Consider the following 26,195-nt stretch of genomic DNA (forward strand, 5'->3'; position numbering starts at 1 on the left):
CTCAATATGGTGAACAACCACTATGGGCAGTTGAAGTTTATATGACAAGGACTTTCAAACAATCCTACTACACAACTCCTTCCAATTATATACGGGGGTGTTATGTTTTCTTAATTCTTAATAGAGTTAGAGTATTAATTTGTCTAAGGATGGGCGAATAGCTGCGCCAGATAGTGTAAAAAGTATAAGGAAAGTCCCATCATGAGATCCCTTCAAATTCTAATATAGGGGTAATTTTCTTAATTTTTCAAAAGATATCATTACAACTAAGTGTCAAAGAAGATACTAATATGTCAGTCAATTCGATCACTGTCCCCTAGATGGTATGGGACAGGGCTGCTCAGCCGAGTTACAATATCAACTCCCACACCGAGAGGTGAAACAAGTCCTAATTGGTCCTTTTCAAAGATACCGTTACAACTAAGTGTCAAAGAAGATTTTATTGTTCAAATATATTTTATGTTTTCAATAAACAAAGTCAAGACATAATTTGGACCAGATTTTTCTATATACTCACATTATCTAGTAAAACAATAGCATATTTCAACATCATCCACCTTCCCATTTAGTGTGAACCCTCGCGGAGAGCGTCACATACAGTTATAACCATTCCGCCGGCAATCCGACCAGGACCCAAACTGGCTCCAAACACCTGTTTGGAGCCAGTTAGTTAGGTTAGGGCAATTCCAGAATAGGATTCAAGCTGACCATATCTCAAACAATTTTTGGGATTTCCCTTCTTCTGAAGCGATAAGCTCTTCCATCTGGGCTATTTGATCAAGGATTTACAGCCATATATCCTTGTAGTAGGGGAGAATGACCTCCATAACCTTGGAATTGTCTGTCTCATGGCTATAATGAAAAATTTGAGAGCGCCTTTCTTTATTTTTGATATGGGTCCTGGGATCATGGACAGCATTAATGCTTCTATAAAAAGTACTACTGTATCCTTGTAAACAGAGTTGTAGAGAGAGAGATAATGTCCTACCACAATGGTTGGAGTAGGAAACAGGACCACCAAATGTAGGTGAAGTCGCCTCTCGGCCCGGAGCATCTCCAGCAGGTGTCTGGGGGAACATCCTTGCAAGCCGAGAAGGCGTCCTGTACCACTGAGATAAGATTTTGTAGTTTGTTTTTTGGAACTTTGAAGAGATTGCCAAGAAATGGTGTCAGTTTAAAGGCCTTGGTCCATAGCTTCTCCGGGAAGGATTTCCCCAACACCCTCTCCCAGCCGCCCCAAAATTTCAATGAGTTGTTACGGGTCTCCGTAGCCAAAAGGAGACTGTACAGTAAGGACACTCCCGCCAAAATCAGAATGGGAGACATACATAACAGTTCAAACTGGGAGAGAGGAGTCAAAAGCGAGACCAGGGGGTCCTGGGACTGAACGAAGTGTCTGATCTATAGGTATTGGAACCATGCTCCAGTCTGTGGGCCCCTCTCACCTAGAATCTTGCTTAGTGGGCGGACTTCCGACTCTGTTATGACGTCTCTGATCTCCTAAGAGGGATGAGCCTTCTAGGAGAGGTGGGAGGTCAGAATTGCTCACTAATGGGGTGAGCGGGCCAGGTCAAGAGACCAGCTCAAAACGAGAAGCAACAACATTCCAAGCCCTCAAAAGCTGGCCCAAGAAGGGGGGGGGGGCGCCAACTGGGCCTTTTTGAGACACCGACGGTGGGAGCCAGGAGGAGCCCAAGGTCAGAGTCTGGGAGTCCTCACATACTGGGTCTACCCAGAGCTTGGACACTCTGTTGTGTAAGATGTCCAGGACACAATTACATATGGCTGCCTTGTGGTATAGCAAAAAGCGGGAAAGTCCCACTTCGTCACCCTCTTTACGTCTGATTAGGGTCTTGTATTTGACCCTGGGCCTCGAATTACTCCACACAAAATCTATTGAGAGTTTCCATAGTCCAGACAGATATGTAGTTTCAATGGTAGGGTTTGGAATGGGTGTAAGAACTTGGGAAGGGAGTCCATTTTAAAAAATTTAATTTTTCCAAACCTCGAAATTGTGAGTGTGCACCATTTCTTAACATTTCTTCCAAAACCAGTCAACATCGGTTTAAAGTTCTTATCAAACAAGTCATTAGGGTCTCTGTTGATGTTGACCCCCACGTATTTAATCTGGTCATTCTTTCACTCTAATGTTGAAGAAGCTTTAATGGCCAAGACCTCCTTCAGAGGGACTGATATGTTGAGAATTTCAGATTTATTTACATTGTCCTTAAAGTTACTGTTTCTACTGAATCGCTCAAACTGCGCCAATGTGACCGGGATGGCTATCCGTGGGTTTGTAACGTACATTAGCAGATCATCCGCAATCAGAGCAAGCTTATGTTCAGATGTGCCTGTCCTATACCCCTTAATATCTGGGTTATTCCAGAGAGCATCGGCCAAGGACTCCATCACCAGGACATATAAAAAAGGGGATAGGGGGCATCCCTGTTTCGTTCCATTACTGATCTTGAAGGGGGTGGAAATAGAATCATTTACCCGCACCCAAGCTGTCAGCTCATTGTAAAGGGCCAGGATCCAGGCTATAAGCCTAGGGCCTAAACAAATCTTTCGAAAGCCTTTTCAGCATCTGCAGACAATAAGCACATGGGAGTTCCGGTTAGTCGAGCCCCACAGATCAAGGATATTGTCCTAATAGTGTTATCCCTGGCTTCACGGCCTGGAATGAAGCCAGTCTGCTCTTGGTTGATCAATATCAGGATAAGTGGTTTTAAGTGAGAAGCCAATATCTTGGAGGATTATGTCAATGTTTAAAAGTAAATTGGGCGGTAGTTGGAACATGAAGTGTAATCCTTCTCAGGTTTTGGGATGACCGTAATTATCACCTTAAGGGCCTGGAGAGGAAATGGGCATGTTCTTGAGATGCAACTAAATGATTTCAACTGGGGTGGGATCAGGAAGTCACCATAAGATTTATAAAATCGAGGAATAAAACCGTCCGGACCCGAACTTTCCCGTTTTTAAGTCCTTCATCACGTTTTTTATTTCCTGCTCGGATATGTTATCTTATAAGTTGTCAACCTCCTCTGTGGGGATTGTTCCTGGTGCAAATGTGTCTAAATACTGTTGCGTCCAACCGGACATGCAATATCCAAAACAAACGAAAAGGCACACCTGTGCAAAAGAAACATAAAACAGGAAAACCTCTCCCTATAAACCCCTAATCCGGGAGGGGGGCCCTGCCTACTCAGCGGGCCGATCGCTCCGATAGGTGCGGACCCGCACTCGTGCCTGGGCCACTGACAAGTCCCTATCAGGGAGCCCTAGAACCAAAAGAAAAGGGAAACAGAAAACCAAACAAAGAGGAAATAGGACTTAGCTAGCATGGAGGAGGTTCAGCTAGGATGTGTTCCTCAGCAGCTATCCAGCGGCAACTAAAGCATTGACCACCACTGGGGTCAATGCTAGCACTGCTTAAATAGGAGCAGAGCTACTCAGCACCAGGTGATGACTGACATCCCTCTTGCAGCCACCACACCCCTCAGCTCCAGGAGAGGTAGGAATACTGCTAAACCCTGGTCTGGCCTGAAAGCAAGGTGGGAGCCTCCGAACGGCTGCAACAGTACCTCCCCTTCTAGGAGGGGCCCCAGGACCCTTAGGACCAGGACGACCAGGGTTTGATCTGTGAAAATTTTTTATCAGACGAACCGCATGAACATCTGCTGCAGGAAGCCATGACCTCTCTTCTGGGCCATAACAGCGCCAATGTACAAGGTACTGCAAGGAATTCCTGACTCGCCGGGAGTCCAAAATGCAACTTATTACAAACTGCTCCTCCCCATCCACTAGCTCAGGAGCCGGGGGTGGTGGGTCATTCCCAGAATCAATGACTCTTTTAAGCAGAGATTTGTGGAAAACATTGTTAATCTTCATAGCACTGGGAATTTCTAACCGAAAAGCAACCGCGTTAATCTTCTCAATTATTTTAAACGGACCTATATATCGCGAGCCAAGTTTAGCGGACGGTTGTTTGAGTTTTACATCTCTGGCAGACAACCAAACCAAGTCCCCAACACAGAATCCCGCCCCCTCTGAGCGATGACTGTCTGCAACTTGCTTTCTCCGCCGAACTGCTCGCAGTAACTCTCTCTGGACCTCAGTAATAATAGGCCCAGAAGAATCTGGCTGCACCAGTACAGGAGCCGTAACTACACACTTCTTCAATCTCTGAAATGACTGCATTGCTTCCGCGGACTATTTAGTAGGAAAGCACCCCTTTTTTGTCATATCAGTAAGAGGTTTCACAATCGCCGAAAAATTCCTAATGAATCTACGGAAGTAGTTGGCACATCCCAAGAACCTTCGCAGGGCTTTCACTTTCTCTGGTAAGCCCCAGTCCTGCACCGCTCGGACCCTCTCAGGATCCATCTCAAAACCCTCTTGGGTATAATCTTTGAGCGCCAGTCTCTCAGGGGCAGATATGGGGAACTTGTAGTCAGGGAGAAGTTCAATTTTACAATCCCCCCGTCTGTGCAGTGGTAATTTGTCTGCCCTCTCCAGGGAAACACATCAGAGAGGTCGGCGATGACTTCCAGCAACTCTTCTGCCTGAATAGAAGCTATATCAACAGAAATGCAACCAGACAGACAACCAGGGCTCCATTTAGCAATGTCCCCCTTCTCCCAGTCTACTACCGGGTTGTGTAAACGTAGCCAAGGCAGCCCCATGACTACTTGCGAAGGGAGGGATTCTATGACATATAAAGTTATAATCTCCATGTGGAACAGCCCAATTTTTAAATGGACATTAGGCACACAAAACCTCAGACTTATCTGCGATAGTGGAGCAGCATCAATGGCGGATACCAGGATGGGAGACTCCAAAGCCCTTATCTCTAAGCCCAAACGTTTGACCGTCTCCCGATGAATTAAGTTAATACTAGCTCCACAATCCAAAAGGACTCTTATGGGACTGCCAACACTGTCACAAAGGATCTCAGCAGGAAGCACCAGTCTGGAGGGTGATACCCAAGCAATTTGATGGCCTAGAGGGGCCCTCTCACTATTCTCCAAGCCATCCAGTTCTGGCTGGCAATTATGACAGAGACAACACTGAGCCATATGACCAATGCGGTTGCAGGAAAAGCATCGACCTTTACACTGTACTTTGTTCTCACTCCTAACCCTGCCAGCCAGTGACCCCAACTGCATGGGCTCCTCCACATCCGCAGATAAAAAGCCAGAATCTATGGAGAGTTCCTGATGCCTCTCCCTAATCCGTCTCCCAGCTTTGATAGCCAGAGACATGGCCTCATCTACACTGCGGGGTACTGGATAACCTATCAGTACATTCTTGATCTTATTGGATAGACCACAATGGAACTGGCTCTTTAAAGCGGGGTCATTCCACTGAGTTTCTGCTGCCCAACGTCGAAACTCGCACAATAATCCTCGACAGAGGAGTCTCCCTGTCGTAAACGTCTGATTTTCCCCTCAGCCACCGATATCTTATCTGGGTCGTCATAGATAAGACCCAATGCAGCAAAAAAGTTATCCACTGAGTTTAAGACCTCAGACGTCGGGGGCAATGAAAAAGCCCATGCCTGTGGCGCCCCCTGTAGTCTGGACATGACAACGCCCACCCTCTGGGCGTCGTCCCCTGAAGACACTGGATGCAGTCTAAAATAGAGCTTGCAGGCATCCCGAAAAGATCCGAATTTCTGCCTATCACCAGAAAAACTTTCAGGTGGCTCAATCTTGGGTTCCTTGCAGGGAACCTGTAGAGCAAGTTGTCGCTGTTTTACCTCTGCGACCTCTGCAGCCAGCGTTCCAAGCTGGTGCGACAAAACCTCAAGGGGATTCATACTATACACACAGAATTTCCCTGAATTCTGTTGCGTCCAACCGGGCATGCAATATCCAAAACAAACGAAAAGGCACACCTGTGCAAAAGAAACATAAGACGGCGGGAAACCTCTCCCTATAAACCCCTAACCCGGGAGAGGGGCCCTGCCTACTCGGCGGGCCGATCGCTCCGATAGGTGCGGACCCGCACTCGTGCCTGGGCCACTGACAAGTCCCTATCAGGGAGCCCTAGAACCAAAAGAAAAGGGAAACAGAAAACCAAACAAAGAGGAAATAGGACTTAGCTAGCATGGAGGAGCTTCAGCTAGGATGTGTTCCTCAGCAGCTGTCCAGCGGCAACTGAAGCATTGACCAGCACTGGGGTCAATGCTAGCACTGCTTAAATAGGAGCAGAGCTACTCAGCACCAGGTGATGACTGACATCCCTCTTGCAGCCACCACACCCCTCAGCTCCAGGAGAGGTAGGAATACTGCTAAACCCTGGTCTGGCCTGAAAGCAAGGTGGGAGCCTCCGAATGGCTGCCACAAATACTTGTCGATGAGTACTGAGTTTTGAGGCTGCCCCCCTCCCTGGCTATCCCCCCAGGTTATATAGATTCTGGTAGTAAAGTCTGAAACATTCCAAAAATTTGAGTGCACCACACCTTTGGTTGGAGAATTAATCGAAACAACATAGGGATTTGAAGTCCTGAGATGGAGTGTCCTTGCCAACCCCCGACTGCATTTATTTCCATACTCATAGAAACCACTTCTCCATCTGTCTCTAGCGCAGAGTGTGTACTGATCAGGGGCAGAGAAGATTTTCCCCTGGGTTTCTGAAATGTCTGTCCTGCGAGCATCCGAAGGGGTCCTATTGTTAGAGGACTCCAGTAAATCTAGGTTCCCTAGCAGTCTCCTTAAGCTCTGGCTGTGTTCCTTTTAATCTAACCTAGTTGGAGATGAAAATCGCCCTAACCACGTACTTCAGGGCCTCCCATTGTATAGGTGAGGGTGTGGAATCTGCCTCATGGTCAGAGACGAAGTGCAGTATCGCCTGTCTTACTGCCTCTAAACACAGAGGGCCGTTCAGGAGGTTGTCATTAAGATCCCAAGATTGGCCTATCCTCCCCTCCGTAAATTCCCTCAGGGACTCAATGACTGGAGCGTGATCAGACCACAAAAATACACCCAGAGAACTGGGAGGGCCAAGTCCAGGAGATCGTGAGAAATAAAGAGATAGTCTAGGTGATTGAAACCGTCTTGGGTAGTGTTTCGAATTGCAGTTGGGGATGTTACCTGTAGTGAAGTGTGTTTCCTGCAGTAGTACAATCTTAACCCCTTTTATGAAATTGTTTGAGGATCTGGCCTCTTTTGGAAGGCTTGTTCAGACCCCTAGTGTTGTAGGAACAGAAAGTCAAACTATCTATACCGTGTTGCCACTAGAAGAATTCCTGCCGCTGCAAACTGTGAGGGAAGGGAGAAAGGGATAAACAGGATAGCAAAACATAGAAAAAGAACTGTACAACCGGAATTATTCTGGAACTAAGTCAGGGACCAGGAAACGGACCTCACGGTGTGTAGTGCAGCCTATTGGAGAGGCAGAAATGAGACAACAGCGGGAGAGATGCTCCTGCCCGGCCCCCAAACAACAGAAATGAAACCCCAGGAGGGGTTTGTTGAAGTATCAGGCAACATTTTAGTAGTAGATTAGTTAGAGGTGCTAGATTAGCAATTAAGATAAACTGAAGAGAATGCATTCCTCAAAAGGGAACCAGGGTTTGTGATTAAGACAACTACCGTGTTTCCCCGAAAGTAAGACAGTGTCTTACTTTCTTTTTATCCCCAAAAGCCCCACTATGTCTTACTTTCGGGGTATGTCTTATATATACTCCACGGTGTAACTCTTCCTTTTACCACTGGAACCGGAAGCGCTCATGTCTAGGGGCAAAATATAGCATACGGTATAAGCACTGCTTGTGGTACAGAAGTTATTCACTTACCTGCTCCGTTGCTAGCGTCCTCGTTTCCATGGAGGCCGTCTAATTTTCGGCGTCTAATGGCCAAATTAGACGCGCTTGCGCAGTCCGGGTCTTCTTCTTTTCTCAATGGGGCTCCCTGTAGCTCCGCCCCGTCACGTGCCGATTCCAGCCAATCAGGAGGCTGGAATCGGCAATGGACCGCACAGAAGCCCTGCGGTCCACCGAGGTAGAAGATCCCGGCGGCCATCTTCAGCAGGTAAGTAAGAAGTCACCGGAGTGCGGGGATTCAGGTAAGCGCTGTGCGGTCTTCTTTTTTAACCCCTGTATCGGGGTTGTCTCGCGCCGAACGGGGGGGGGGGGGGGGGGAGATGGAAAAAAAAAAAAAACCCGTTTCGGCGCGGGACAACCCCTTTAATACTGTGTGCATTGCCGTATTTTAAGTAGGAGGCGGCAGTGACAAGTGCAGGGGACGGCGCAGTGACGTATGGAGAGGGGGACGGCGCGGACGTGGGCAGGAGGCGGCAATACCCGCCTCCCGTGTTTCCCCGAAAGTAAGACATATGTCTTACTTTCGGGGTACGGCTTATATTAGCCGACCCCCCTGAAACCCCCGATACGTCTTACAATCGGGGGTGTCTATCGGGGAAACATGCTAGCATAGCGATATAAAAGCGGCAAGAGGAGAAAAGAACGAGGAAGAGATAGAACATTTAATAGAAACTCACTGTGTGTAAGAGACCAGCCAGGGAACATCCCAAAGTAACCTGAAGTGGTTGAGCTTCCACACACCACAGCACGGGTAATTAGCGAATCCTAAAGCTAAGAAGCTCTCTTCAGGTCGGAGTGTTTCGGGTGCTATGTTCTTCCCTCCTGCGTCTCGGTTCCACTGTGTGCCAAGGCTCAGCTGATGTCTGGGCAGGAAGGGTTGGTAGAGCCAGCCAGTCCGGCAAGGAGATCACAGGGAGGCTGAAAGTTCCCAGAAAGTTTGGGAAATCCGCTACCCTTCGCACCTCCTAAGCGGATTTGCCATTTTTCCAGGCACCAACTGGAAAGGATAGCCCCAACGATAAGGGATGTTTTTTTCCTGGAGTGCATCCAGTAGTGGCCTCACTGCCTTGCAAGGCTGCAAAGTCCTTCTCACCAGGCCAGGTAGTAGCAGAATTGGCGTGTCACCAAATGTTAGTTTCTCCGAGTGCCTAGCCCACTTTAGAATGTCCTCTTTGTCCTTGAAAAAATGAATATGGCAAATTACGTCACAAGGGCATTTGGGATCTAGGGTTTTGGGGCCCAGGGATCTGTGTATATGGTCAATTTCTATTGGCTTATCCTGAGGCCTCTGTGTAAGGGAATCAAAAAATGTCCCGAGCCCAGTGTTCCAGATGTGTGTTGGTGACTTCTTCTGGGAGACCTCTTATACGAATGTTGTTTCTCCTGTGCCTGCTCTCGAGGTCATCTATGTGAGCAAGGATGTTGGAGATCTGCGTAGATTGGGCCAAAATTACCTGTCGGTGATACTCAATGGTCGCTAGGGTTTGGTCCTGGGCTTCCTCAACTACGAGTACCCTGTGGCCAATCTGCTGCACCCCTTTCTGAATCTGGGCTACCGCCTGCTTGTGAGTGTTTTAAAGGTGGAGAAATGAGGAGTTAATCTCTGCCTTAGTGGGTAGAGCCTTTATGTGTGCCTTCCAGTCCCAGTCGTCATCTTCAATGTGGGACCTTGGGGAAGGGGAATTAGGGATCCATGCCCCCTGGTATTCTGGGGAGGGTAAGAATGCCAGGATGGAGAACTATCAGAATTCCGAAAATTTTTGTATGTCAGTCAAGCCGATCACTGTCCCCAGGGTGGTCTGGGGCAGGGCAGCTCAGCCGAGTTACATTATCCATCTCGACGTTGAGAGGTGAAATGAGTGGTCCTAATTAGTCAAGCGCATTTCGCTCGAGGCAAGCTCCTCAGGGACCCAAATGCACCCCTCCTTATGTATATATAAATACAATATCTTTTTTAAAATTTGGACACTTTACAAGATCATCCATACAGTGATGTCCTTGACACTCCCCGTGATCATCCATCCAGTCATAAGGGAAATTGCTTAGTAGCTTCTTTTATCCCCCCATGGTACTCACACGGGGTGGGCAGAAGAAAAACGAAAAAATGCTTAATTTGACCATTTTAAAGAATCTATCAGTACAATGACCGAAGAAACCCAAGAAGCATTTCTTACATGATGTGCCCACTGCAGTGAGTTTCTATTTCCTTGTGCTCAACTTGCACTTCTATCTATCTTTTGGTAAATCCTTATTTTTCTCGCAGCAGTTAGAATTTCTGCTCCACTATATATTTTCTTATCTGTCCCTTCTTATTACAAACCCTGATATTTCCCTTTCTCATGTACTTTCTTGTCTATCTTTAGCAGAATTTGGATTTATTCTGCTTATCTTATACTTCCTTATTAGAGATGAGCAAGCACCAAAATGCTCGGGTGCTCGTTACTCGGGACGAAATTTTCGCGATGCTCGAGGGTTCGTTTCGAATAACGAACCCCATTGAAGTCAATGGGCGACCCGAGCATTTTTGTATATCGCCGATGCTCGCTAAGGTTTCCATTTGTGAAAATCTGGGCAATTCAAGAAAGTACTGGGAACGACAGAGCAACGGATAGGGCAGGCGAGGGGCTACATGTTGGGCTGCATCTCAAGTTCCCAGGTCCCACTATTAAGCCACAATAGCGGCAAGAGTGGGCCCCCCCCTCCCAACAATTTTTACTTCTGAAAAGCCCTCATTAGCAATGCATACCTTAGCTAAGCACCACACTACCTCCAACAAAGCACAATCACTGCCTGCATGACACTCCGCTGCCACTTCTCCTGGGTTACATGCTGCCCAACCCCGCCCCCCCCCGCACGACCCAGTGTCCACAGCGCACACCAAAGTGTCCCTGCGCAGCCTTCAGCTGCCCTCATGCCACACCACCCTCATGTCTATTTATAAGTGCGTCTGCCATGAGGAGGAACCGCAGGCACACACTGCAGAGGGTTGGCACGGCTAGGCAGCGACCCTCTTTAAAAGGGGCGGGGCGATAGCCCACAATGCTGTACAGAAGCAATGAGAAATATAATCCTGTGCCACCGTCATCAGGAGCTGCACACATGTTCCCCATTGCTATGCCCACATGTGCCACACACTATTCATTCTGTCAAGGTCTCTGCATGCCCCAGTCAGACCGCGTTTTTTTATAAATAGTCACAGGCAGGTACAACTCCGCAATGGGAATTCCGTGTGCACCCAGAGCATGGGTGGCTCCCTGGAACCCACCGGCTGTACATAAATGTATCCCATTGCAGTGCCCTGGACAGCAGAGCTAACGTCAGATTAAATGCAGGTGGGCTTCGGCCCACACTGCATGCCCCAACCTGACCGGGGTTTTTATTCATAGACACAGGCAGGTACAACTCCCTGTTGTGAAGTCCCTGTGGACCGACAGCATGGGTGGGTGCCAGGAAGCCGGCGGTACATAAATATATCCCATTGCAGTGCCCAGCACAGCTGAGGTTATGTCATGTTTAATGCAGGTGGGCTTCGGCCCACACTGCATGCCCCAGTCAGACTGGGGTTCTTTAGAAATGGACACATGCAGTTACAACTCCGTGTGGACCGACAGCATGGGTGGCTCCCTGGAACCCACCGGCGGTACATAAATATATCCCATTGCATTGCCCATCACAGCTGAGGTAATGTCATGTTTAATGCAGGTGGGCTTCGGCCCACACTGCATGCCCCAGTCAGACTGGGGTTCTTTAGAAGTGGACACATGCAGTTACAACTCCGTGTGGACCGACAGCATGGGTGGCTCCCTGGAACCCACAGGCGGTACATAAATATATCCCATTGCAGTGCCCAGCACAGCTGATATAACGTCAGCTTTAATGCAGGTGGGCAAAAAATTAATTGGATTACACTGTAGGCGAGGGCCCCAAAAAATTGGTGTACCAACAGTACTAATGTACCTCAGAAAAATTGCCCATGCCCAACCAAGAGGGCAGGTGAAACCCATTAATCGCTTTGGTTAATGTGGCTTAATTTGTAACTAGGCCTGGAGGCAGCCCAGTTAAAATAAAAATTGGTTCAGGTGCAAGTTTCAACGCTTTAATGAGCATTGAAATGTATAAAAATTGTTTACAAAAATTATATGACTGAGCCTTGTGGGCCTAAGAAAAATTACCCGTTCGGCGTGATTACGTGAGGTTTCAGGAGGAGGAGCAGGAGGAGGAGGATGAATATTATACACAGATTGATGAAGCTAAAAGGTCCACGTTTTTGATGGTGATAGAGAACAATGCTTCCATCCGCGGGTGCAGCCTACGTATTGTTTAGGTATCGCTGCTGTCCGCTGGTGGAGAAGAAAAGTCTGGGGAAATCCAGGCTTTGTTCATCTTGATGAGTGTAAGCCTGTCGGCACTGTCGGTTGACAGGCGGGTACGCTTATCTGTGATGATTCCCCCAGCCGCACTAAACACCCTCTCTGACAAGATGCTAGCCGCAGGACAAGCAAGCACCTCCAGGGCATACAGCGCGAGTTCAGGCCACCCAGTAGTTGTAGGGGGCAGAGGCGTCACGGAGGACGGTCGTGCGATCGGCTACGTACTCCCTCACCATCCTTTTACAGTGCTCCCGCCGACTCAGCCTTGACTGGGGAGCGGTGACAGTCTTGCTGGGGAGCCAGAAAGCTGTCAAAGGCCTTAGAGAGTGTTCCCCTGCCTGTGCTGTACATGCTGCCTGATATTCGCGCCTCCCCTGCTACCTGGCCCTCGGAACTGCGCCTTCTGCCACTAGCGCTGTCAGATGGGAATTTTACCATCAGCTTGTCCGCGAGGGTCCTGTGGTATAGCATAACTCTCGAACCCCTTTCCTCTTCGGGTATGAGAGTGGAAAGGTTCACCTTATACTGTGGGTCGAGCAGTGTGTACACCCAGTAATCTGTAGTGGCCAGAATGCGTGTAACGCGAGGGTCACGAGAAAGGCAACCTAACATGAAGTCAGGCATGTGTGCCAGGGTACCTGTACGCAACACATGGCTGTCCTCACTAGGAAGATCACTTTCAGGATCCTCCTCCTCCTCCTCCTCCTCCTCAGGCCACACACGCTGAAAGGATGACAGGCAAGCAGCATGGGTACCCTCAGCAGTGGGCCAAGCTGTCTCTTCCCCCTCCTCCTCATCCTCCTCATGCTCCTCCTCCTCCTCAACGCGCTGAGATAGACAGGAGGGTGCTCTGACTATCCAGCGACATACTGTCTTCCCCTGCCTCTGTTTCCGAGCGCAAAGTGTCTGCCTTTATGCTTTGCAGGGAACTTCTCAAGAGACATAGCAGAGGAATGGTGACGCTAATGATTGCAGCATCGCCGCTCACCATCTGGGTAGACTCCTCAAAGTTTCCAAGGACCTGGCAGATGTCTGCCAACCAGGCCCACTCTTCTGAAAAGATTTGAGGAGGCTGACTCCCACTGCGCCGCCCATGTTGGAGTTGGTATTCCACTATAGCTCTACGCTGCTCATAGAGCCTGGCCAACATGTGGAGCGTAGAGTTCCACCGTGTGGGCACGTCGCACAGCAGTCGGTGCACTGGCAGATGAAACCGATGTTGCAGGGTGCGCAGGGTGGCAGCGTCCGTGTGGGACTTGCGGAAATGTGCGCAGAGCCAGCGCACCTTTCCGAGCAGGTCTGACAAGCGTGGGTAGCTTTTCAGAAACCGCTGAACCACCAAATTAAAGACGTGGGCCAGGCGTGGCACGTGCGTGAGGCTGACGAGCTGCAGAGCCGCCACCAGGTTACGGCCGTTGTCACACACGACCATGCCCGGTTGGAGGCTCAGCGGCGAAAGCCAGCGGTCGGTCTGCTCTGTCAGACCCTGCAGCAGTACGTGGGCCATGTGCCTCTTCTCTCCTAAGCTGAGTAGTTTCAGCACGGCCTGCTGACGCTTGCCCACCGCTGTGCTGCCGTGCTGCACGACACCGACTGCTGGCGACGTGCTGCTGCTGACACATCTTGATTGCGAGACAGAGGTTGCGTTGGAGGAGGAGGAGGAGGGTGGTTTAGTGGAGGAAGCATACACCGCCGCAGATACCAGCACCAAGCTGGGGCCTGCAATTCTGGGGGTGGGTAGGACGTGAGCGGTCCCAGGCTCTGACTCGGTCCCAGCCTCCACTAAATTCACCCAATGTGCCGTCAGGGAGATATAGTGGCCCTGCCCGCCTGTGCTTGTCCACGTGTTTGTTGTTAAGTGGACCTTGGCAGTAACCGCGTTGGTAAGGACGCGTACAATGTTGCGGGAGACGTGGTCGTGCAGGGCTGGGATGGCACATCGGGAAAAGTAGTGGCGACTGGGAACTGAGTAGCGCGGGGCTGCCGCCGCTATCATGTGTTTGAAAGCCTTTGTTTCCACAACCCTATACGGCAGCATCTCCAGGCTGATAAATTTGGCTATGTGCACGTTTAACGCTTGAGCGTGCGGGTGCGTGGCGGCATACTTGCGCTTGCGCTCAAACAGTTGCACCAGCGACGGCTGGACGGTGCGCTGACAGACATTGGTGGATGGGGCCGAGGACAGCGGAGGTGAGGGTGTGGGTGCAGGCCAGGAGACGGTAGTGCCTGTGTCCTGAGAGGGGGGTTGGATCTCAGTGGCAGGTTGGGGCACAGGGGGAGAGGCAGTGGTGCAAACCGGAGGCGGTGAATGGCCTTCGTCCCACCTTGTGGGGTGCTTGGCCATCATATGCCTGAGCATGCTGGTGGTGGTGGCTTCCCGGCTGATCTTGGCGCGACAAAGGTTGCACACCACTGTTCGTCGGTCGTCTGCACTCTCAGTGAAAAACTGCCAGACCTTTGAGCACCTCGGCCTCTGCAGGGTGGCATGGGACGAGGGTGCGCTTTGGGAAACAGTTGGTGGATTACTCGGTCTGGCCCTGCCTCTACCCCTGGCCACCGCACTGCCTCTTCCAACCTGCCCTGCTGCTGCACTTGCCTCCCCCTCTGAAGACCTGTCCTCAGTAGGCTTAGCAAACCAGGTGGGGTCAGTCACCTCATCGTCCAGCTGCTCTTCATCCGAATCCTCTGTGCGTTCCTCCCTCGGACTTACTGCCCTTACTACTACCTGACTGATAGACAACTGTGTCTCATCGTCAACGTCCTCCTTACCGACTGAAAGCTCTTGAGACACTTGCCGGAAGTCCCCAGCCTCATCCCCCGGACCCCGGTAACTTTCCAAAGGTTGGGCATCGGTCACGACAAACTCCTCCGGTGGGAGAGGAACCATTGCCGCCCATTCTGGGCAGGGGCCCGAGAACAGTTCCTGAGAGTCTGCCTGCTCCTCAGAATGTGTCATTGTAATGGAGTGAGGAGGCTGGGAGAAAGGAGGATCAGCAGCCAGAGGATTCAGAGTTGCAGCAGTGGACGGCGCAGAACTCTGGGTGGTTGATAGATTGCTGGATGCACTTTCTGCCATCCACGACAGGACCTGCTCACACTGCTCATTTTCTAATAAAGGTCTACCGCGTGGACCCAATTTTTTGTGAGATGAATGTGGGGACGCCAGAAACGTGCCTCTCTCCTAATCCCGCAGCAGTCGGCTGTGATACACCTGGATCAGGAGCTCGGCCTGTGCCCACACCCTGACTTGGGCCTCCGCGTCCTCGCCCGCGTCCATGTCCACGTCCTCTAGGCCTACCCCTACCCCTCAGCATGGTGTATTACCAGTAGTGCAGAAACAGAACGCTGTAATTAAATGTGCCGCTTATTGGCCTGTGGTTGGAGGCTGACTTCGCTTACGGAACGCACAGCAGAGCCAGGAAAGAATTTTGCGCAAGCCTGCTGTAACACTTAGCTGGCTGCGTATGAATTAGGACAACTACCCCCAGCAGAGACGCAGTACACTGAGGACGGTCACAGGCAGCCCAAATAGATTTTCTTTCCCAAATTTTTTTTGGAAAAGCCCACTGCCTATATAGACTGTATATGTCTTTCACTGTCCCTGCCTCAGCACCACTACTGGCCCTGGACTATGTAAAATTACTGCAGACTGTTTCACTCTGGACAGGATGACAGCGGTGATGTAAGAGGCAACGCAGAGCCAGGAAAGAATTTTGCGCAAGCCTGCTGTAACACTTAGCTGGCTGCATATGAATTAGGACAACTACCCCCAGCAGAGACGCAGTACACTGAGGACGGTCACAGGCAGCCCAAATAGATTTTTTTTCCCAAATTTTTTTGGAAAAGCCCACTGCCTATATAGACTGTATATGTCTTTCACTGTCCCTGCCTCACCACTACTGGCCCTGGACTATGTAAAATTACTGCAGGACGCAATGCTCTGGACGCAATGCTCTGCACGGCCGATATACAAAAAAAAAAATTAAAAAAAATGTGCAACACTGCAAAAAGCAGCCTCAACACTACTGCACACGGTCAGATGTGGCCCTAAGAAGGACCGTTGGGGTTCTTGAAGCCTAAAATCACTCCTAACACTCTCCCTATAGCAGCTCTTTCCCTGATCTCTGTCAGAATGCATCTGTGGCGAGCCACGGGTGGGGCCGATTTATATACTCGGGTGACACCTGATCTCGTCAGCCACTCACTGCAGGGGGGTGGTATAGGGCTTGAACGTCGCAGGGGGAAGTTGTAATGCCTTCCCTGTCTTTCTATTGGCCAGAAAAGCGCGCTAACGTCTCAGAGATGAAAGTGAAAGTAACTCGAACATCGCGTGGTGCTCGTTTCGAATAACGAGCATCTCGAACACGCTAATACTCGAACGAGTATCAAGCTCGGACGAGTACGTTCGCTCATCTCTATTCCTTATCTCCCTCTCAATCTCTATCTGGAGGGAAAGGATGATCCTGCTTAGCTTTTGCTAGCAGTATTCATTCATTCCCAGCAAAAAACAAAATAATAAATACAAGGAAACAAAATGTTGAGCCTATAAACCATCCGCCCTGATGGAGGGCTGTTGGTGTAAATGAGCCACTAGAATCTCAGCCTTTATATAGATAGCCAACAGATCCACCCATAGGAGGTGTGTTACGTCATTATCCAATCGTTCTCTATCAAGAAAGTGCTTGAAAGGGCTCCTCCTACTATAGTGTCTTAACTCCCCTCAGTACTAGGTAATCATGGAGGCGAGAAGGCTAATGTTACTTGCATGGAGGGAGAATCGATCTGCTTCCTGTCACTCACCTATCTACATAGCTCATGGTTCGCCAGCTTCAGTTGGATACCCTGATCGATGTATTGAAGTTCCCCTTGATGAAGAGAGATGATAATATTCAGAATTGAATTTCCACTCCCCTCCATATTTGCCTCCTCGCCTTTGCAGGAGTGTGGTTCCGGCATCCATACCTGCCGTGACACATCTCCAGTGTTGTTCCATGTAATTCCAGACAGTTCAGTGGAACGTAGCGCATAATATCATCCCGTCAATACGACGTGATGGTGCAACGGCGTTAGCGCATGTGCAATCCACACTGATTGTTAGCGCATGTGCAATGATAGCAGTCGCATTTTGTAACAAGCATCATCAACAGCATGCCATTCATCCACTAAGGATACACAGCGCCTGCGTGGTATGATGGTGGCTGTAATGTATGTGCAGGATAGACCTGATCAGAAGTAACCAAGCTATGAAAACGGATCTTTATCATAATTCCACTATTTGCAGTTAGACTCACGGCATCTAGTAAAAGGGGCTTGAATTAATAATACCCATAATCTCCATGCTGCATAATCTCTTGTCATGACATATATGCTGGTTAATATAATTCTTATAATGGGATGTCTCTCAATACTATGAATTACCGCCCCCCTCGTTTAATATACAATAAATCAGCAAAGTTCCCAGCACATTTCTCCGTCTCTCCTTTTTCCAGAATTCTGTTTCAGGTATCGGATTCTCACAAGAAAGTACATCCAATGGTATCACCTGATGCATATCCCTGGAGGTTTCAATCGCCTCCCACATAAGATATATCCCCTAATAGTCGGGTTACATACATAAAGACTTATGACTATACAGCAAATCACAGAAAAATACTCAGTCCCAGGCCACCTGTGGCTAGAGACATGCCAGATATACAGCTTCTTGCAATCTATACTTCCCCAATCCCATTCTCAAATATACAATACACAGTTTGAGAAACTGTGTGTCTGGTCACCCCTTCAGTCGGGGACGATTTCCCTTCTCTGTAATAATCTGAATCAACCCTCACATGACGACAAACTCCTGTTCACGAGACACTGGGAGACGGACCTGAAGATATCACTATCAATGGCAAGATGGCACCACTGCTGTGTATTTGTTGCCAAGGGCATCTACCAGGTGATCTTGGCCAAGACTTCCTACAAGATATTACATAGGGTTCACTACATCCCCACATCTATACAAAAGTTCTCCCCTACTACATCTCCTAATTGCTTTAGAGGATGCGGGCAGGGCAATGGGCCCTGTTTTACATACCTGGTGGACATGCCCATTGGCGAGATCGTTATGGAGAAAGGTAACCAGCCTGGTTTTGAGAGTTTTAGGCAAGACAAATCCCCCTCAACCCCTAGTTTTGCCTGCTGGCAGACATGCCGACAGGGTATAACAACCAATAACATAAACTCTTCCAGTTTATTTGTATGGGGGATAATAATCCAGAGCCCCTTATAGCCAGAATCCCCAAAATGATGATCCGTGAAAAATTGTGTGCTATGAGAAATAATTGCATTAAGAGTTTCCTCAAGATTTGGCAACCATGGTCTGACTATCTAAATATTCCAAATATGCCACGACTACTCACTTCATAGGAAAATCCTCCCTTAGACACACAAGACAGTAAACAATAACACATAAAATACAAATAAGAGTTATTTCATTAGACACAATCTAATACATCTATCTGCATCACCCCACTCCAAGTTAAACCCGCTCTGCTATTCCCCTCTGCTTAAACCATCTGTGCTGATTGCGCTGTGACTTGTGTATTTTGCATTTGTCCTGTCTGCATTGGTACGTTTTACTGGCTAAATGAAACTTTACTTTTAGTCATTTCTGCCATCCACCTCCCCTAAATAGCATCTTTCACCCATCCTTGCTGAGATGCTTGCATTATCTAAGGAGAGCAATAAATACCCCCCCCCCCTCCTTTTAGTCAGTAGGTTTGCAATGCTAAACTCAGCTGCCCAGTCAATTGGAACTTGATTAGCCAATCCCATCTGTTTCCTTGTTGTACCTTAACTTTCATTTTAAAATTGTAAGCATGTTAGCCATGTGAGTGGCTGCCTCGCGAATGTACGCTATATGAAGTGTGAGCTGTATCAAGTGTGTTATGCAGTTTGACTATGGCAGTTCGACAGGGCAGGAGACAAGTTGCTCACAAACTCTGCCAAAATGCCTTGCACTTCAAAACCATCACTAATGCTGTCACCTCTGTCCTCATCTTTGCTGTCAGTCTCAGAACCTCTTTCCAATGCCCACCTCTGGGGCATTCTATTCACATTAGCCCCTCTCTCCTGTCCTCACCTATGCACAGCTTGCATGCACTCTTTACTTTCTTACTTAGCCTCAAACCCCTAATGCCACTGAGAAACATAACAGTTGCCCTCATAAATCTCCTAACCATCTGCTAACCCTCGCTATCTTGCTGCTACTAGCAACTGGGGATATTTCTCCCAATCCTGCTCCCTCCACTGCTCCTAACTATTACCCCCTAGCTGATTCACTAAGAAAACCCTCAAGCCCAACTGCTAGCCCATGCATACCCTCCCCTGACTCCTCTTAATGTGTGCTCTGGAGCTGCCAGTCACCATGTAAGAAACTCCCCACCATCCACGACTTTTTTACTGCTAAATCTCTAAATCTGCTAGCTCTCACAGAAAGGTTGATACAGCAATCTGGCATGGCCTCCCCTGCTGCACTGTCTTACAATGGTCTGCAGTTCTCCCATACCCCGAGATCAGATGTCAGGCATGATGGAGGAGTAGGTGCTCTTCTTTCCTCTAAATGTACCTACCAGGTCATCCCCCTGGTACCCTCACTCTCCCGTCGTTTGAGGTACATACACTACGGCTTTTCCGTCCACTGTCCATGTGAGTGGCAGTTATTTACCACCCCCAGGAGCTCCTTACCTGTTTCTGGACCACTTTGATGCCTGGCTCCCCCACTTCCTATCCTGTGAAATTCTAACCCTCATCCTAGGTACTTTTATCATCCCTACGAATGACCCCATCTCCCCATCTGCCTCTCAGCTTTTATTGCTCACCTCCTCCCTTGGTCTCTCACAACTCACAGCCCCTCTCACTCACAAGGATGGCAATACTCTGGATCTGGTCTTCCTCCAGCTCTGCTCTGCTTCCCACTTAAATACCTCCCCTCTTCCGTGCTCGGACCATAACCTCCTCTCTTTCTCTGCCAAACTCCCTAACATCTCTCCAGACCCTCCTACCGTAAAAAATAAAAATATTTTGGCTCTGGGAATGCAACACAAAAGCATTTTTTTAAGAAAAAAAAGTTTTTTGTGTGTACAAAAATAGCAAAACATAAAAACTGTATAAACCTTGTGTCACCGGAATCGCGCTGACCCAGAGAATGTTATCACATTATTTATTTTGCACACTAAATGCCGTAAAAATGAAATCCAAAAAACAAATGGCATTATTTTTTTTCCCAATCCCCCTAAAATAAATTAATAAAAGTTATACAATACATTATATGTACCCCAAAATGATGACATTACAAAATACAAATTGTTCCACAAAAAACAAGGCTCATATGGCTATAATGAAAAAAAAGTTATGGCTCCTGGAATGAGACGATAAAAAAAAACCTGAAAGTAGTTGGTCATCAAGGTGCAAACAGGCTTCATCACTAAAGATTACAGGGATAACTTACAATACTCAGTAAACATGGCGCATTGTGGACTTGGCACTAGTTAAGTCTCTGGTTCTTGGTTATATTTACAGGGAGGGATGACATTGCTGACAAGGATGACAATGTTTAATCTCTCAGCACAAGTACACACTGTTCTGAAACCACTTACAGTATACACAGTGCTTCCACTGGTTACAATGCACTTACCCCAGTAGACCCAAATAGACCCAGTAGTCGGATTCAGGATCAAAGTCTTGGAAGTGGTCTACAATTCACATTGTCTCTGCATTTTCAGGAGAAAGAAGGCACTATGCCGTGTGAGGGAAAAGAGGGGGTACTATTGCCTAGTGGAGTCCTAGAGGTGACACTACTGCCAAACAGGGCACAAAGCGGACACTATTGTCCAGTGGTGCCACAGAGGGGACACTATTATTAAATTAGGTCACAAGGGCATCACTATGACTATTGAGGGAGGACTGAGAGAGGCTTTGGAGGTAGCAATAAGATTGCAAGATGAGTTGTGGCTAGAAGAGGGCTAGTTGGAGTTTTCAGGCCAGAAACAGAAGAACAGGGAAAGCGAAAGACTTCAATAACCTGTGATCACTAAAGGTAACTGCATACTAATCACCATCAGACTAGCTTATGAAGGGCACAATTTTGTGCCCGTAATAAAGACAAGTGTCCCCGCTAGACAGTGGAACTGCTGATGCAGATTCAAAGCATAATAGATTCTTACAGTTCCAAAAATGTGCTCATAATATGTTTGTCTGAAATGGACCATACACAGAAGGACGATAGTTCTTGGTTCTGGTATTGTATTTGTTATATGCTTGGTTCAGGGGGTTTATTTATGTACTGAACTTGGTTCTGGGGCTGAATTTATGTTATGTGCTTGGCTCCGGTGAAGTATTTATGTTTTGAAAACCGAACATGTTAGTGTTTTCTTCGACGTATGTTTTATTGATTTTAAGACCTGTGATCGCAAAGTGGTTATAGTTTTCCACATAACAATAATATCATTAGATTTTATTGTTGACCATATTATTTTTTTGTAAAAGGTAATGAACTAGGACTCCAAGTCAGAAAAAGTCAAAGCCTAGCTTATAATGGAAATTAACTTTCATTTCGATAAAAAGTTTGTTTTCGTGGTCAGGACATCGATTAAAAATATATGATTTTGAATTTCCAATGTTTCAAGAACATACAATCATGAGCCAAAGTCATTATACAATGCAGAGTATGTCCATACAGTTCAAGATTAATTAAAATGTCTAGTTCTTTTCATTAATCCCTTCCAGTGGCTCACTCTGCACATCTCAAGGAGGAGTACAGTAGTGTCAAATTCCTGTTGCAAGTTCTGAAGTACGATCAGTATGGTTGGGAGGTAATTGGAGACTTCAAGATGGTTGCATTCCTAATGGGTCTTCAAGGTGGTTTCACAAGGTTTCCTTGCTATCTTTGTCTTTGGGATAGCAGAGCCAAAACTGAACACTACCATCGACCAGACTGGCCTGAACGTATTTACTTCACTCTTAAGCTCCTAAGAGGATTCTGATGTCACCTCTTCACATAAAACTCGAGCTTATGAAACAGTTTGTCACAGCTCTAGATAAAGAATCTACAGTGATGAAACATCTACTAAACATCTTCCTGAAGCTGACTGAGGCCAAGGGAAAAGCTGGCATCTTTGTGGGACCACAAATCAAGAGGATCATAGAATGTCCAACATTTCCTGACCTGCTCACAGAATTACAGAAAGCAGCTTGGAACAATTTTGTTGCAGTGGTTAAGGGATTCCTGGGAAATCACAAAGCAAACAACTATGTGACGTTGGTAGAAACGATGGTGAAGAAATACCACGCTATGGGCTGCAGGATGTTGCTCAAGGTTCATATCCTGAATTCTCATCTACATTAATTCAAGCAGAACATGGGAGCATACTCTGAGGAACAAAGAGAAAGGTTCCACCAAGACATGCAGCAATTTGAGCATCGCTAACAAGGACAACACAATGAGAATATGATGGGCGACGACATCTGGGGGCTGGTACGTGAAGGTGACCAAGTACACAATCCTCAATCAAAGAGAACCAGACATTTACATTAATTTTGAACTGTATGGGCATACTCTGCATTGTATAATGACTTTGGCTCATGATTGTATGTTCTTGAAACATTCGAAAGTCTTATATTTTTAATTATCGATGTCCTGACCCCAAAACCAAACTTTTTTCGAAATGAAAGTTATTTTTCATTATATTTTACAATAACCTAACAGGAACAAAATAATGTTGCCTAGTGAAATTGTAATTCAATGATGTAAAGCTGTCATACTAAATCCTATTCTGTCTGTATTAGTACATTTTATTAAATTTGCTGCTTGAACTCTTTGGTTTCGGAATGTGGAAGGGAAGGGGCAAAACAAGTAACATAGTTATAATAATTTTCGATTTCTTTCTAAGTGCTTAGCACAGCGGGAACATTTGGAGCTTATTAAATATGCCTGTGCCCATTGGTCTGCAGAAAATGATTTCTATTTGTCTTTTTCCCCAATTAGAAGTGAAGGTAAATATATACGAGGTGGAAGAGGAGTTTAATACTGCATAAGCTTTGGAAATACCCCTGTGTCCCATCACTATATAGGAAAAATTCCTATTTCGAGAGTGGTGTGGTAGTGGCAGGAGGAAACAATGCTAAGTAGTGTCATAATTGTAGATATTTGTATTTTTATTGAAGTGGCTGATCAACTTCTTTAAGTAAGTGAATCATTATGTAAATGTGGTAAAACTAGTGAGCTCTAAGAGTTCATGGGGCTCCAAAGCTCAGCTGAACTAAACAGATGCAAGTGTGCTCATCAAGGGTTTATAAGCTACAAAAATTATATTGGAAATACCATATTGGGTCGTGTTTGCAAATCGATCGTATTGGAGTCGAAAGAATGTGATTTGTTGTTTCACTTGCTCCAGGGGTTTCTTAGACTGGTGCGGCCAATATTTCTAAACCCAAACTCATTGTCACCTTCTGGCTGGATACTTACTTGCACATACATAGAGTCCATTTTCATTTAACCTAAGGACAGATCCACGTCTACAGGCACATGGGGAGCGGTTCCCTTTTGCACTACAGCGCTCTGGAGAATAAAACATAAGGATCAGTGAGAGTCATGGAAAAATTGACAGAGTGTGCCTTGGGATGTGATATGGGAACTTATTTTGTACCTGGTACTGTTTTATGCTCTTGTGAGGCCTTTTCATCCTGAAAACTTTTAGGCAACATTTCTAGAGATTATAAAAATAGGGTCCGGAGTGGGGGTCCGCATGGGCCACTAGTGGAGGCCCCACATGACTGGGGTAGTTAAGGAACAACAGAGCACTAGGGGTGAATATGGGGGGGGGGTGCTGTTTGTGTATGGCAGGAGGGGATATGGTGTTTTGAGAAGGGAGGGGGCGTCAGAGGGTATAAGAGAGGTAGGGCTAACGAGAAGGGAGTGTCATTTTAGGTAGAACGAAGAAAAGATAGTGGCACATGTTTCTGGGATTCTTAGGCTAGCATAGTTGCTAGCGTACACGGCGCAGGCTGGCTGCAGGATTGTGGGGCAGGGGTGCTTAGGAATGCTCTGGCGGCGGCGGGAGAAGCAGCACATGAGCAACTAGTGCGAAGAAGCAGGCCCCCCATGCGACTGATCTCAGAAGAGGGGATTCCATGTGCCCGGCGTTGCCTCAGGAGTCAATATGGGGACCCTCTGCTTTGTCGCCCTAGCTCTATGCCTAAGGGCAGGGGACGGCAAGGCAGATGAAGTCCGTTCAGGCCATTGGGCGCTTAAGAACCTGCAGTTGTTGCTGGGAAAATTGAATTTTGCATGCAGGATAATGCCGATGGGGAGGGTTTTTTGTCGGAGGCTAGAAAGCGCAACAGCGGGAGTTAAGTCTCCGCACCATTTTGTGCCATTATCGACGGATTCAAAAGCCGATTTGGATGTTTGGTTGACTTTTCTCGAAAAATATAATGGGAAATCTTTGTTCATGGTGGAATCAGTTAACAATTTTGATTGTGACTTATTCACAGATGTGGCTGGTGGGGCTGGTTTTGGGGCCTTCTTTAGAGGACATTGGTGTGCATTGCTGTGGCTGGTTGATGGGTGGAATCTGAGTTGGTGAAGAATTTGGTTCTGTTGGAGCTGTTCCCCACTGTGGTGGTGGTGGTGTGGGCTGAATTGTTTCAGAATAAAAAAGTGAGATTCCACTGTCATAACTTGGGAGTGGTGCAGGCGATTAATTTGGTCACGGCGCATTCACCCCCTGTGGTCAATTTGTTACGTTTTCTGGTTTTATCTTGTTTGTTGTGGGTAATGCGTAGCTTGTAGCGGTGCACGTTCTGGGTGTGGAAAATTCTACAGCAAATTCTTTACTCGTTTGCAGTGGGGTTGGTTTCGGTCGCTGGTACCGGACGCCAATGATTAGAGTTGTCAGTGCTTGTTTCAACTCTGGAATATAGTCAACGTGCACCAGAGCACCTGATTCAAGCATCGCTGGCATCGGGGACTTGGACGGGATATGAGTCGGCGTGACGCGAGTAGGAACATTGGATGTTGGTGATGTACAATCGGAGGACGATAAGGTGTGAGCACTGCTGTGGTGTTTAGGTAAAGCGTTGGCCACGGGATGGTCAGTTTCAAAGGTCAGTCGTTTAGTAGCAGAGTTAGCATTTGGTTTTAAAGTGAGGGAGTTGCCTGATATCATGAAACATTTTCTGATGTGTCAAGCCCTGAAGGGGTTCCAGAAGGAAAGGGTGAGTTAGCACACATGCAGGGAAGTGACATTTCAGTTACTGGGGCGAATGGAGGGGGATGCTTGATCGCATTTGCATCAATAAGCTTGAGGTGTGTTTGTTTTAGTGCGCCTTTTCTCTAGCCTTTTTCGGGGCATTTCGATTAAGTGAATTGGTGGCCCCCAGTAGAACGAAGGAGGTAGGTTTATTGCTATCGAATGTGTACCCCACAGAGGAGGGGGGAGATTTGGTTGCAGATCAGATTGGAAATGGTAAGAGGGTGAGTTTATTTAGGGTGCCCAGTGAAGTGTTTGGTGGAACACCGAGCTTTTGTTAACTGTAAGGTTGGGCCTTTGTTATGGCATTTGGATGGATCGTTTCTGTCAAAATTTCAGTTCAAGGAGGTTTTGGGTAAGGTGTTGTCAGACTTGGGTCTGCAGGGGCAGGGTTGTCATTCCATTCATTCCGCATCGGGGCGGAAATGGAGGCTAAAAGGATTGGGAGAGGGGAATTTAGCCATTACAATTCATATGTTCGGTCAATGGGTGTGCATCAGAGGAGAAAGTCTACGGGGTAAGGAGGGGGCTGTGGAATGTTGTGGTCAGTTGGTTATTAATAAGGATAGTGGAGGTCGATGGTGTAATTTGTAATTCATTTTTTTTCCTCCTTACACAGGACACAAGTCCCCGACTTTGGTATGGATCTTGGGCCATTCCTTTGTTTATTGGGCAGCAGAAAGAGCGAGAATACGGCATAATAGT

General features: G+C 47.4%; 1 protein-coding gene across 1 annotated transcript in view; it reads right to left on the reverse strand.

Annotated features, from left to right (window-relative positions):
* The window catches only part of LOC136610193 (adhesion G protein-coupled receptor E1-like), a 151,833-nt gene that overhangs the window by 71,327 nt on the left and 54,311 nt on the right, over positions 1-26,195 (reverse strand). Inside the window, exon 10 of the mRNA XM_066589435.1 lies at positions 23,705-23,797. Coding sequence (XP_066445532.1) covers positions 23,705-23,797 — 93 coding nt within the window. The remainder of the gene's footprint in view (positions 1-23,704; positions 23,798-26,195) is intronic.

The sequence above is a fragment of the Eleutherodactylus coqui genome, chromosome 2 (assembly GCF_035609145.1).
Source record: "Eleutherodactylus coqui strain aEleCoq1 chromosome 2, aEleCoq1.hap1, whole genome shotgun sequence".
Classification (NCBI taxonomy): Eukaryota; Metazoa; Chordata; class Amphibia; order Anura; family Eleutherodactylidae; genus Eleutherodactylus; species Eleutherodactylus coqui.